The sequence below is a fragment of the Rhamphochromis sp. 'chilingali' genome (assembly GCF_963969265.1).
Source record: "Rhamphochromis sp. 'chilingali' genome assembly, chromosome: 2".
NCBI lineage: Eukaryota > Metazoa > Chordata > Actinopteri > Cichliformes > Cichlidae > Rhamphochromis > Rhamphochromis sp. 'chilingali'.
In genome coordinates this window covers 62,006,584-62,019,826 of record NC_137930.1, presented here as the reverse complement: position 1 = coordinate 62,019,826, position 13,243 = coordinate 62,006,584, and the positions used below count along the sequence as shown (strand labels likewise).

Sequence of the window (13,243 nt, the reverse complement as noted above, 5' to 3'; positions counted from 1 at the left end):
TTTGAAATAAACAGAACCTTTGCCATTGGCTGCTGACTGTTTGTGGACTATCTGCTCTGTGTTTAAGAGCATGTGAAGAATGAGCCAGCAGCTATGACTGTAAATGGCTGGAAACAACTCCACTAAACATAAGTTGCATATGTCTGTAATATTCAGAGCTCTCATAAGTATGGGCAATGTTACTTTAAAATGATTAAAGTTTATAATATGCCAACAGATATTAGGCTTTGTCATTCCTTATGGTGTTTTGTTCTTTATTCCAGATGGACTGTGTCATTATGGCTGGCATGCAATAATGTAACAGAGGCACACCTTGGTGTCATACGTGACATAACAGGCCGCATATTCACCAGCGCTTTGGATTCCTGTACAGCTGACCAGCAACAAAGTCCACAGTCCTTGAAATGTCTTATCACCATGTGAAAGGTAATAATCATTGGACTTTTTGAAGGCAAATCACACATAGCATTAATTAAGTCTTATAAAAGAGGGAATAGCTCGTACAAGAGAGGCTAACATGCTGGCAATGAACATCCTGTCCAGCAATTATGTTTGGGGGTGTAAATAAAGCAAGCGGAGAGATAAGACAAAGGATGTTTACAGTGAGATGGAACGCAGACCCATCTTAGGGATACTCAAAAATGTCTCATTTGAGCAAGCTGACATAAACGAGCACCATAAGGAACAGCATATTCTGTCAAAAAATGAGAATCAAAATACAGAGACAGCACACTTTGCTAATGATAATAATTAAAGAATAATTAGTCAAGGAGCTGGGTAGACACAAATTGAACTAAACCTAACGATATAGAGTTAACATGAAGTTAAAAGAGGCGAAAATATGTTTGGGTATTATCTACTATCAGCACTTCCAAGTAGTCTGTTGACTTTGGTGATTACATCACTTTCCCTCGAGTGCCACTACCAGTTGTGTTGTGATTAAAATGTAAAATATTTTTAGTTTCAAGTCCCTCTCTGGTTAATTTGTGATTCATTACATTTTTAAAGTGTTTTAGGTTTTAGTAAAAAGAAAAAACAAACAAACAAACAATGTTAAAATGCCTAGATTTATTAAAAACAAACATACTGACAGTATGCTTTGTTTTGTTTTAATTTAATCTGAAATTAAACTTCAGCAAATTCAAGTAGCTAAATTTGATTCCTTGTCTGTGTTTGCAGTGTTATTGTGTTTTAATGCAATTATCTGAGAAAGGGAAAGACTTTCCATGACATCAAGTGACTAAGGGTAGAAAAACAGCTGGCATTTCCAGGCAAGCAATTGAAACTGCCTTCATTCTTATAACTATCTTATCATAATGATGAATATTGTTGATTTACCTACTATATTTAGCACCTTGGAATGTCTGTTGTTGTGAGTTGACACTATATAAATTGGACTAAATTTAACTGAATTAAATTGACCTGATAGTAAATAAATTAGAGAGTTACCTAGGGAACCTGGAATGACTGCCAGCTTCCAGCGTGTACGAAAGGTTAGCTTGTAGTAATTAGCAGGTACCACTACAGCTAGGTAGCATTAACTGTTAACTTAGCTCTCCACCCTTTTGTGTAAACACATACTTCTGGTTTTGTCACAGCCAAGCTAAAGGTTTGAAAAGTTGTCTACAGGCCAATGGGTGATCTCATATTAGCTATGCCCATTTCTTTTTATATATACAATGCACTGTCAACATTTAGCTAGCTTGGCTAATCATCCTTATAGACTGTATTACCAGTATGTTGGCTAGGTTGTTCAACATTTTTATGTTTAGCATGAATGCATGCAAGTATCATGAAATGTTAAAGAAATTCATGCTATTTTTGCATATACAGTAATCTCAACACTGAATAGAAATGTAGTTTATTGCATGTCAGGTCTGTTTGTGTGTGAATGACGTGTATTCTCTCAAACAATAAGATAATCATTTACTATACAAAACAGGGTTTTTCGTTCTCTTTTAGGAGTAATAATGACGAACAGCAAGTGCAAATTTTCCATATAGTTTTAGGATTAAAGTGAATTCTTACTGCACATTGTTAGAAACAAACTTGGGTCTCCATTTATCAAACACTGAGAAACTGCAAAATGCCAAAACATCAGAAGAACAAAGTCACGAAACTGAACTCACCACCTATTTTGTCCCATTATGAGCTCAGAGCTTCATAAATAATGAAGCTGATATATTAGTGCATCACAAACAGATGGTGAACTAAGACTGTTTCAGACAAAGAGAGCGAGTAAAGCGGTGACACGGTGCAGTCATTCAGCAACAGCAAATACATACAAGCAACAAAAACAGTGAGACTCGGTACATTAACTATGATCTTCTGTCAAACCCATCGATACATTCTGGCAGTGCACCTCTTTTCGCATTGCATAGCTGACACAAAACCCTTCACATATCAAAGTAAACTACATAAGCTGAGTCATGGTTTGCACAGATGGATTTGCAAGGAAAGGATCGGGACAGGGTGCAGGAGGGATAGAAGCTGATATGTGTATTTAATGTTCCTTTAACACAGCACTAGTTGAGCCATTGGTTTTGATCTGTGGTTTCTATGGTTTACTAAGCTTATTACTTTATAATACATGTCATGACAGAGTCACTTTATCAGCAGATATTTATTGATGGTTCATTTTGTGTCAGCTGGTTTGAGATTTAAAAATCTAAAAAGTTTTAGTTTAGCAGTTTGCAAATTTCTTTTTAAATGAATCTTCATATATCACAGTTGAATGGATGTGCTGACCAAGGATGAAAAAAAAGAGGATGGTGTCTTGAGGTACATATGATGCTGCTGCTTCTGACACAGATCAGTTTTGTAAAATTTAAGTCCTTTGTCCCTCGTGCCGTCTCACTGGTACCGCTCCTGGTAGTCCCCGTTCTCATAATGCTCCTCCTCCTCTTGCATGGTAACTCCTCTCTTCTTTTTCCAGCCCTGTTTTCGACCGGACGAATTGTCTGTTGTTCCGTAAGTCTTTTTGGGAGCCACCATGTTCTCGCAAGTGAGCTCTGACTCCTCAGCCAGCTCGTCCTCATCAATAATGCCACATTTATCCTCACTTGTGCTCTCAGGGTTGGCCCATTCCTGCTGCTCTCCTGAAGCGAAGATAGCGTAAAAGATGACCCCTGAGTAATGCACCATGGCTGCAATAATAAAGACATTCTGCCACTCCAGACGAGTCTGTAGGGAGATGAAGAGAGTCAATGAATTTTCTGTCAGAGGAAGAATTACTGATATTTCACTGATGTACCACTGAGGTAATGCTGTAAATCAGCTCCCTTACTCATGGCACTGAAAGTCCTACAGTTGCAATGTGTATAATAAATTTAACATTGCCATAAATTTTTAACATCCTTTGATAGGTGCAAGATTACATACAGCAATTCAATGAGCCACAAAACACTCATTCCTCATATCATTTATATACGAAATGGGAAGAAACATGTCAGTGCGTCTTGTAATGTTCTGTGTATATATTTTAGAATAGGGGACAAAGAAAAACAAAAACTATATTGTTATAGGAGGGAAAAATACCTTGTGTTTAGTCATAGCGCCAACAATTAGCGGGCACACCATTCCAGACAGCGTTCCCACCCCATTGGAAATACCCATCAGGATGCTGGCGTAGCGAGGAGCAATATCCAGATGATTGACATTGAAACCTGACAAGACAGTGCACACAGTGTAAACATACTTATAACACAAATTTTCATTTTTACGGCATTTGAATACTTTGTGTGCCTAAACCTCCTTCAGACTCACATTATTGGTCAAAAAACACAAATCTTTAGAGCTTTATTTTGACCCCAGCCATAAATCTCTAAGGTTTATCGTGCATGCTTGTTTTGTTTTACTGCTATGAAATTGACCATATCTGTTAACAGATATGATCACAAGGTAAAAACAATACCAGCTTTCCTGCTGTGGCTGGTAAAGATGTAATAACTTTTTGAAAGGTCTTTCAGAATCTAGAAAAAGCAATATAAAACACAAGACAAATAAAGATCTGCAACATCCTGCACACCTTTGTGCACCTTTATCATTTATGCAGTCAAGCTCAAAGTCTTAAATTAAAAGCAAAACACTAAACGTCAAATACCTGAGATGGCAAATCCACTAAAGCCTACAGCCAACACAAGGAAGGAGATGGCGACACCTCGAGTGTGAGAAAACCCGACCACCAACAGTAGCGTAGCCTCCATACCGAACCCTGTGAGAAAAAGTTCTTTATTAATTAATCACATTATGTACTAGACAACACCAGGTCTTTGTAAGAAATGTATCCCCAGCTTCCCAACCTACTGACCTAATGGAAAAAATGGGAATGCTAGAGGGAATGCCAGTGACACCATTCAAGTAGATATACTGGAAAACATAGAAACATGTTCGGCATACGGTGGTCTAAAGGGTATGTTAGTTGCTTTCCTAAATCAAAATGAAAGGAACTAGTAATTAAATGATTTTTCATACTATTTTTTTTCCAGTAATTTACTCACATTGTTGCAGTGTTATAGGCTAACAATTTTAAAAGTTGGATCAGTCCTGGATCTAGCGTGCACAATGTTTTATTTGTAATATAAATATTTTATATTAATATTATTCACAGTGCTTAACAAGACCACCATACGTGTTTTATACGTGTTGGCTTTTTTGCCCCTGAAAAAAACCTAAACAATAATACATTTTTAAGCAATGTTTTGTTTTGTTTTTAAATGCCAGCAAATATGGTGCAAATTAAAAGTCATGTATGAAAATTTATTTTTAAACAAATATGTTTAAATATTTGTTTAAATTCACTTTTTTTCTTTTTCTTTTTCTTTAAAGTGAATTTTCTGGCATTTTCAAAAAAATATTTCAGGCTTTACAAGGTTCAAAAATGTAGGAATGACCAAACAGTAAATCATTACAGAAAATGACTTTCTTCTATGTTATTTTTGTGTTTAGTACAAAATGCCAAAATCTGATCGTTGGGATTAACAGAAAAACGATGTGTTTACACTGATGTACCTCCACAGTTCATGAGTTTCCTCACGTTAGTGGTAGACATGATTTTGTTGCTGCGTAAGAAGTCAGCCAGCTGTCCTCCAATAGGAACAACAATTGTCATCACCATGTGGGGGACAGCAGACAGGATCCCCACCTGTACGTAATTAAGGTTAGAATATTTTGAACCTAAGAAATATTGAATGGATCTTTGTGGACATTTTCTGTAACTGTGGTTGTTATTGTAAGGCCAACCTTGCTGATGGGGAATCCAAATACTTCCTCAAAATACGCTGGCTGGCTGATGAGAAGCAGGTAGAAGGTCCAGCTCCGGCAGAAGTTGGCCACAATGATCGCATAGACAGGCATGGAGGTGAAAAAGCGACGCCACGGAGTTTTGAATTTCTATAACCGGAGATAAGGAGTCAGTGTGTACTGCATATAGACGGTCAGCTCACTAAATTTTTGGACACTGATACAGCTTTTGTAGTTTCTCCTCTGTGCACCACCACGTTGGATTTTAAATCAAACAAGATGTGATCAAAATTCAGAGTTTCAGCTTTAATTAATAGGGTTCAGCCATTCTGTTGTGTGTGGATGTGTGTGTCAGTATAGATGCAGTAGACACACCTCGGTTACACTCAGTTTGTGCATTGTTTCACCGATGGTGGACTCTATGTACGTCCTCTCTTCGTCTGTGATTGTAGGATGGTCAGCAGGACTTCCATAAGCTAGCAGGAGCCACACCGTGTACCATAATATCCCAAAAACACCTTTTCACAAAACAACAGTGGCAACAGGTGAATTCACGCATTCGTACACATGTACCCTTAGAGAAGCTTATCTTGGCAGTCAAAGACTTTGTAAAGTATGAAAGAGTAGCTTGAGGGCAGGACAGATTAATTACTCCAAGTCCAGACCTCATTTGGACCACAAGAATTTCTCATTATTAAAAAATGAAACAAGTGTGAGACATACAGCCCAGACAGGAAAATGTTAATTTACATCAATAAATCATGAGATGGTATCACATCAGAACCAGAGTAGCTCTTTTATTAAAACACGTTTGCCAAAGTGTGAATTTAATGTGAGTGCTAATCATTCCAATCAAACTCAAAAGCAGAGCAGATAAGGCTTATTGTGCAATGCATAAAAACGCCAGAGAACAGCGTGACAGTCGAGGATGTTTAAAGCCACTTTTCGTGACATTAAGTTGTGCTTTCAACATTTCATTTACAGTCTATCCAGCCATTCATTTAATTCATATAGACCTAATAATGTCTAACTAACAGCATATTACTATTGTCACACCTTTCATCTGCTCTAATAATCTACCTATGAATATTGGTAACCATTTAATAATGAAGACTTTCTCATTTTCATTTGAGTTTGCAGTGAATCATGTTCATACATTAACATTAATTAATAGATTTTTAGATTTTAGATTCTGTTCGATATAAAGTAACAATCTGGCAGCTCCAAAGTCTGATTTTTACAACTTTTAGAAAGGGTGAGCAGTTCTTTCAGATCACTGCTGATTGCTTTCCTCCTTGGCGTTGTGTGAAAACACACACCTGAATGCTCCAGACCAGCACAGTGCCAAAGCATCAGTTAATCGAGCGCTGGCAGCTACTTACCCACTGATTAGTTTTTTGTTTTTCACACACCGTTTCTGTAGTGCTACATGATGGGGTTTTTATGTGTAAAAACCTTAAACCTTAGAACTGACAGAGGAGGTACTTTCTTTTTCTTCAAGCATTTCTGAAGCATTTCTTATTTTTTACTTACTCTTACATTGATCAAACATCAGCCTTACCATAAACATAGAAGACCGAAGACCAGCCGACGTACTGAACGAGCACTCCGGCTAAAGGCATGGCAATCACTGCTCCTGCATAGGATCCTGGGAACAATGGATGTCAGATGTCATTGCCAGTGTATTATCATTCCAGCTGTGATATTCAAATATGATGTTTGATGTTGATTCTTGCACATTTTTTCCCTTACGCAATCTTAAACAAGGCCTAACCTAAATCGTTATGTTGCTGCAATGACTCTAACACAACAAAACTACCCTGCACAGTGAAGATGTGTCAACAAAAACATCAAAGAAACACATTAGTTTCATTGAATAAATGCTGTCAAAATCAGTCATTAACACTGCCATTACAGAGAGGGTGTTTTAGTGCATTTTCTATTATCTGACAGATTCATGAACGCTGTTGTTTTGAATAGAGCCAGGAGCGTGAGAGTGCTTTTGGACAGTGAGCAAGGTGACACTTCATTTAGGTGAATAGAGGGAGAAGCTCCTTCAGATTACGCAGATGAGCTGTGCTCATTTGCAGACAATGTCAAGAGTGTTTTGATGCATGGGTTGTCATGGTACCAATTTAAAGTGCAACATGGTGATTTAATTTCAGCAGACACAACAAGGGGACCGGATCTGCGAAACAAAAAAATGAGCTCTCTCACGTCCATTTGCTGGCCGATTGTGTGACACGTGTAGCACAAATAGAATCCGCAGACAATTTTCACAAGAAGAATCACAGGCATCACCCACCACAGAATGAAGTTGTTGCCAGTCGACTTCGTTCAAGAGGAGGCGCCCATTTGGACCACATCCCATGACATGCTGGGTAGGTAACACCCTAGCAGGGACATGGTGTGGGAGTTGGGAAAGATCAAAGACTGATAAGGTGGAAATGCTTCAGAGCAATAGTTTGACATTTTGGGTAACATTCTCTGTTTTCTTGCAGTGAGTTTGATCATTTCATTGATAATCTTCTTTAAATATGTACGGTAAATAAAAAGCCAGAAACTGGTTAAATGCTTAGTGTAATTCCTCTAAAGATGACAGATGATAGATTTTAACTTGGGTTAGTGCAAAAACCAAGAGTATTAGGGTCGTTGAAGTAATACTTTGGGGTTATTTTTTCTCAGAATTTTTACTTTTGTCCGATAACTGTGATAAAAGTCAGATTTCTGACGTTTTTTGCAAAAAAAAGGTCATAAGTTATTTTCTTTTTTTACCCCATTGGCTCAAATCTTCTTCTGTATACAACAGAAAGCTCCACAGTTGAAAATAAACCCAAGGTAGAAAACTCTACCCACACACTCACATATGAAAAGCTCACAGTTGTCATTTAGTCGTTTAACTGGACCTCTCAATTCTATTTTTGTGTTGGTGCCAGTTGGAGCATTTCTAACTGAGTCATTTGGAGTGCATTTTGCTAACATAGCCAAAAAGTCCAGATGTTAAATTACAGCATTTAATGTAATTTTACTGAGCACCGTATATCTATGTGATATACCCATTAGAGCCTATGGCTAGACCAATGCTCCCCTATTTTGCTAGTGGTTGCTTATGGTTGCACCCCCCCAATTTAAACATGCCTACTTCTAGTGCCAGCAACGCGAGATAGTTCAGCCTCAATGCTGACGAATAAAAATGCAAAGAGTCTGCACCTCACATAAGCATCTGGTACATTTTGTTTTCCCCATACCAAAACAGGCAAGCTGCGACAAAACAAATATTCAGATTTTTACAAATGTCAAACTACTCATTGTTTTCCCTCACATTTGGTCCCCCCCTCTTCTTACCTCCACTAAGCCCTGAAGGATGCGAACAAACATGACGCAGCCGTAGTGCGTTCTGGCTGCAGATGGGATGAACATATTGAGCAGTGATGTCAGGAAAATGGCAGCTCCGAACACCCTGCAGAAAAACTGGAATGTCATCATTTTGTACCATTGGTGAAAAGGAGTAAGTCTGGATAACTTAATCTTCATAATAATCAAACACACTTTCCAGGAATTGTACTTTTTCGATACAACCAGCAAAGCTTTGGATAAGTTTAAAATAAAGATGTGAAGCAGAGAATGAGCCAGGTTGCTTGGAAAATCAGTTTAAAATGAGAAATACATTTCACAGACAAGTTTCCAAACTTTAACCCTGTATTTTCATACAGTCTGTTTTTAATATATAAGAGAAAACCGTGGATCCAATTAAGGTCCACAAGGTCTGTGAAGCATAAAAACAAAACAAAGACTTGCAACCCAGTGTTTGCAAAGCTGCTGCAGATGCCTGATATTGGCAGGCAGTATGTCTCCACACTAACTGGCGGTCAAAGCATCTCAGTCGGCTTTATAATGAGACATATCTCGCACCTCTGTCTTTCACTGCCTCAGATAAAGACATCCCATTCAATCCACAAGTTTCTGCTTTATCGCCACAGTGCCGCTTATAGCTCCCCCTCTCTTTTCTCCTTCGCCCCCCCTTCTCTGTTTCCAAAACAGTGTGTAAGTGACACTTGTAATATTCCAGCGGCTGGTGTTTCAGAAAGAAATCAGAGGCAGGATCTTTCATTATTAACTCTGTCAGTGGCGTGTCCTCTTTTCCTGTGAAGCTTTTATTACAGGACTGCTATCTGCTCCATCAACACCGCTCACCACACCGTACAGCGTTAACCCTTTATCCACACGGACTGAGGAGGATCCTGAATAAAAATACTGGATTTTTGGGATTTTTTCTTTGTGATCCTGTCTTAAAGGGGACCTGTTATGCTCACTTGGAATTCTATATTTTTATTCTTGGACTCTTCTAGCATAATTTTGTATGATTTGTGATTGTTTACAATAATACGTATTTACTTTATCGGCCTGGGGCAGTTCCTAAGTGCATCCAGTCTATTAAATAAGCTGTTTTATTTCGCTTACTCGTCACTTAAAGCCACATTTCTTCTGATTGGCTGTCCTTCATAAACAGCAGTGCACCTGAGAGGACTGTATTAGGCACATCCTCTGTCCCTGACATCATAGAGTGCCAAACAATAGAAAAACAACCTAAAAAGGAGCATTTAGAGCAGTCTAAGTAGTTTTTCATTCAAAAGGATTTCTTCTATACACAATAAAGGTATAATAAATACCTTTAACAATTAGGGCTGCAGCAAGTTCATCTTCATTATAAACAGCATAGTTTTTCCCCATAATGCACTGTGGTCAACAACCCAAAGTTATTTTTGGTACTCTTTAATTCACAAGTGCTCCAAAGTAGTATAATGAAACTGCTTGTTCTCTAAAATGACCAAAAGTGTAAAATCGAGTAATGATGTGAAGCAGGGACTGCAATGTTGCTGTGAAACTAGAGACTAGTCATGAAGTGTATTCGACCTGTTGGCGGACAGCTTGTTGGAGATGAAACCACCGGGGATTTGAGTGACGATGTAGCCCCAGAAGAAGGAGCCGTGGATCAGCCCCACCGTCTCTGGGTCCCAGTTAAACTGAGCTTTCTGCAAAGAGGGGAAAATGCAACAGGGAGGTTTTATAAATTAATCTTTTTATGAAAGACACATCACTATCATTTTCTTAAAATTCAGTGGTGAACTCATAAACAATAATGCACCCGTACTCCATTCAAGAGATAAAGGGTTTTTCTGCGGTCTTGATCAATTTTCAGATATGTTTCAGTTTGGTGCTTTGAATTTTTTTCAATTATTATTGCTTCAGTTCTGAAGCAAGATCTAACAGTGTCTCAAGACACTGGCAATATCACAGACAAGCCCATAAAGGCGTGAATCAAACTGGTAAACAGCAGTTTTGTCAATGTTGTCAGGGGTGGAATGGAGAGATACGGAGATCTTCTACCTGAAGCACCGGGGTCCCATTTATATAGACGGTGTTGTTGTTAACCATCTCCACGATGGCCACACCAAGATTGCATCGAATGCCGAAGGAGATGCAGAAGCCCAGGCCGCTGAGGATGGCGATGATATAACGCTTAGGCAGGCCGCCACAGCTGCAGTCCAGCAGCGGCGCAGGGCGTGGCGTTGATGCCACCGGTCTCCCATCCTCTGTCAGCTCAATATTCCCCTCTTCTTCCACATTAATGCCATCTATTTTCCTGCAGAGCAAAAATCAGTCAGAAGTTGTGTGTTCAAAATATCATCTTCAAAAATATATTTCTTTATCTCCACAGTCTTCTTATAATTTTAGTGTCTCGTGGACTCGACACGATGGGAATCTTTTAAAGTTTAATTTGTTTGAGACGAGATTACACAGAATGCGGCTTTGTGTGTGGACTTTCTTGGTAACTCGTGTGATGACAAAAGTAGATCAGTAACAAAGCCACATCCTGCAGAGGAAAAAGGAGAAGAAAGCCAGCAAACTGCTTTTTTCAAATGCATCCCCTCTGCTTGTTCCGCCACCCAGGATCCACCGTTTCAGTGCCCCCTCCTCTCATCTGCCTGCAGAAGATTTATTATTTAGTGCAGTTCTCCTCCAGCGAGAAACAACCAAGACTGTACGAATGTATGAGGCTGGAGATCTACATGTACTCACAAACTATAGGCCTATTTCACCACTCGCGCAATGCTCTAAGATACATTAAAAAAAATCTTAAAGGATTATATAAATTTATCACAAATAACAATGACAATATTAATTTAGACCTAACAGAACTACAACATGCACTAATAGAGACTGCTGAGTAACTGAATATAAGGAATATGCCATTTGGGTATTTAGAGATTTAGAGAAGTCCGTTGAGATCATTGATAATAAATGACTATTATTTATTAATAAATTTAAATAGATCTATCCTCACTGCTGTCTGTGTTTGTGATTGAGGAGCTACAGTGATGACAGCTGGTGTGTACAGTCACTGAGGAATATCTCAAGGAATAACATTTTTTAAAGTGTTCTAAGTTTTGCCATATTGAAATATAATGAATTAGATGTGTTGTTTGCGACACTGCAAAATTGCATTTGAAGTCCTGAAATGAAAATGTTGCAAAAGCAAAAGGAAGTCATTGTCAGGAAAACATGAAAGTACTCAAAAAATGTCCCCCTGACTCATTCTACTTATAAATATTATATGAGCACGTTATTGTAACCATGCATTTATTTCACAACTGAATTTTGGTGTTGCAGGTGGTTTTGGGTAGAGCTCAATTATATGACCAACTAAAACTAATTCTTATTATCTGTTTTATAATATGGATTAATATGTTCTATATTATTCACCAAACATTACTGCCATATATGGACTTCCACTTTTTAAAATTGTGTGGAGCCTGTCATGTATATCTTTTGTGGTTTTTTGCTTGTTTTGTTTTTTTTAAATTAAGACATTACTGAAACTAATTCAGATGTTTATCTCATTGTCACAGACTTAGATAATTCTGTGTATTGTTGTGTGTATTGTCTAGAAATTTAGAATCTTTTTTTTAAAAAGTGAAGAATGTCCCTTTTCCACAAGTTCATAATATCTGTCACTTTGACACAAGAAAAAAAAGACTTTAAAGGAAATGTATTTAAATTTTCCTAAAATGCCTTTAATCTTCCTTATTCATGAAGATTCCTTCATCATACACAGACACACAGAGTCCTCTGTGAAATATGTATCAGATATGAAATATGCATTAATATCTTAAAATAAAATCTGTGATTACATCATCAACATTGCTTGGGAAGCAAAAGAATAAAATATTTATTTATCGTCAGAATCTGGGGAGAACACGCCGGGCTTAATGTGCTCGCTCACAGTGTTGCATCCCTTTTACTGCAGATGCTTTATTCTTCTTATTTGAGCATTTTCACAAAGTCTCCACAGTTTCTTTATGCATGCAGTGCAGATTGCAGCTTATAAAGCATGCACAGACACTTCATGCCTTCTTCCCACCACTCGCCATTCAAACTCCACTCACCTTTGCAGTTTTCCCAGAGAGTCTCCCACTGTGTTTTTCACCTCTTCCTTCCCTGGTTTAAACACCTGCTCCTTCAACCCTGCTAAACCAAAAGGCATTGTTGTTCTCCGGGGGGTTTTCTCCTCACCTTTTATCCCAAAATAGAGTCTTGATACCTCAAGAGGTACCCTTTGTTCTGAGCAGGGACACAAAAATCCACTAAAAGCTGTTCCTCATTCCTTGAGTTTGTGGCACTGAGGATTGGCTCCACCTTTTAGTGGTACCAGGAGTCCCTCAGAGGTAAGAAGGAGTTTTGGTATGGGATACTAAAGTATTCATCAGTTACCAAAGCACCGTTTGGTCAGAGCATCTGGAACTTGTTTCATCTCTGAGAGATCCATCCAGGACTGACCAGAGAGGCAGGAAGCAAATGAAAGGGTAGAATCCAGTTTTTAGTTTCTAGGCATTGTGGTCTCTTTTTTGTCTGCAGCTGAACTGAATGAGCTGCTTAGATCTCCTCTCCATCTCATAACCTATCCATTCCTGATGAGGAGGGGCAGGTGCAGCTGGTTTTC

General features: G+C 38.4%; 1 protein-coding gene across 1 annotated transcript; it reads right to left on the bottom strand.

The window, feature by feature from the left end:
* Positions 1-2,019: 2,019 nt before the first annotated feature.
* slc17a8 (solute carrier family 17 member 8) lies at positions 2,020-13,142 on the bottom strand. The gene is made up of 12 exons (XM_080874889.1): positions 12,690-13,142; positions 10,630-10,885; positions 10,156-10,274; positions 8,587-8,701; positions 7,547-7,634; positions 6,803-6,889; positions 5,617-5,759; positions 5,242-5,391; positions 5,011-5,143; positions 4,103-4,213; positions 3,538-3,665; positions 2,020-3,183 (listed from the first exon to the last, which is right to left on the bottom strand). The coding sequence occupies exons 1-12, from the start codon at positions 12,785-12,787 to the stop codon at positions 2,854-2,856; spliced, it is 1,758 nt and encodes a 585-aa protein (XP_080731015.1). The 5' UTR covers positions 12,788-13,142; the 3' UTR covers positions 2,020-2,853.
* Between the last annotated feature and the right edge of the window lie 101 nt (positions 13,143-13,243).

What these genes read in the sequence shown, in the direction of transcription:
- slc17a8 (XM_080874889.1), bottom strand. Translation starts at nt 12,787, where the DNA reads ATGCCTTTTGGTTTAGCAGGGTTGAAGGAGCAGGTGTTTAAACCAGGG. An exon ending in TCCTTCAGGGCTTAGTGGAG is followed by an intron (nt 7,635 to 8,586) that starts GTAAGAAGAGGG and finishes TGTCCCTGCTAG; the next exon opens with GGTGTTACCTACCCAGCATG. An exon ending in TTCGGTCTTCTATGTTTATG is followed by an intron (nt 5,760 to 6,802) that starts GTAAGGCTGATG and finishes TTTTGTGAAAAG; the next exon opens with GTGTTTTTGGGATATTATGG.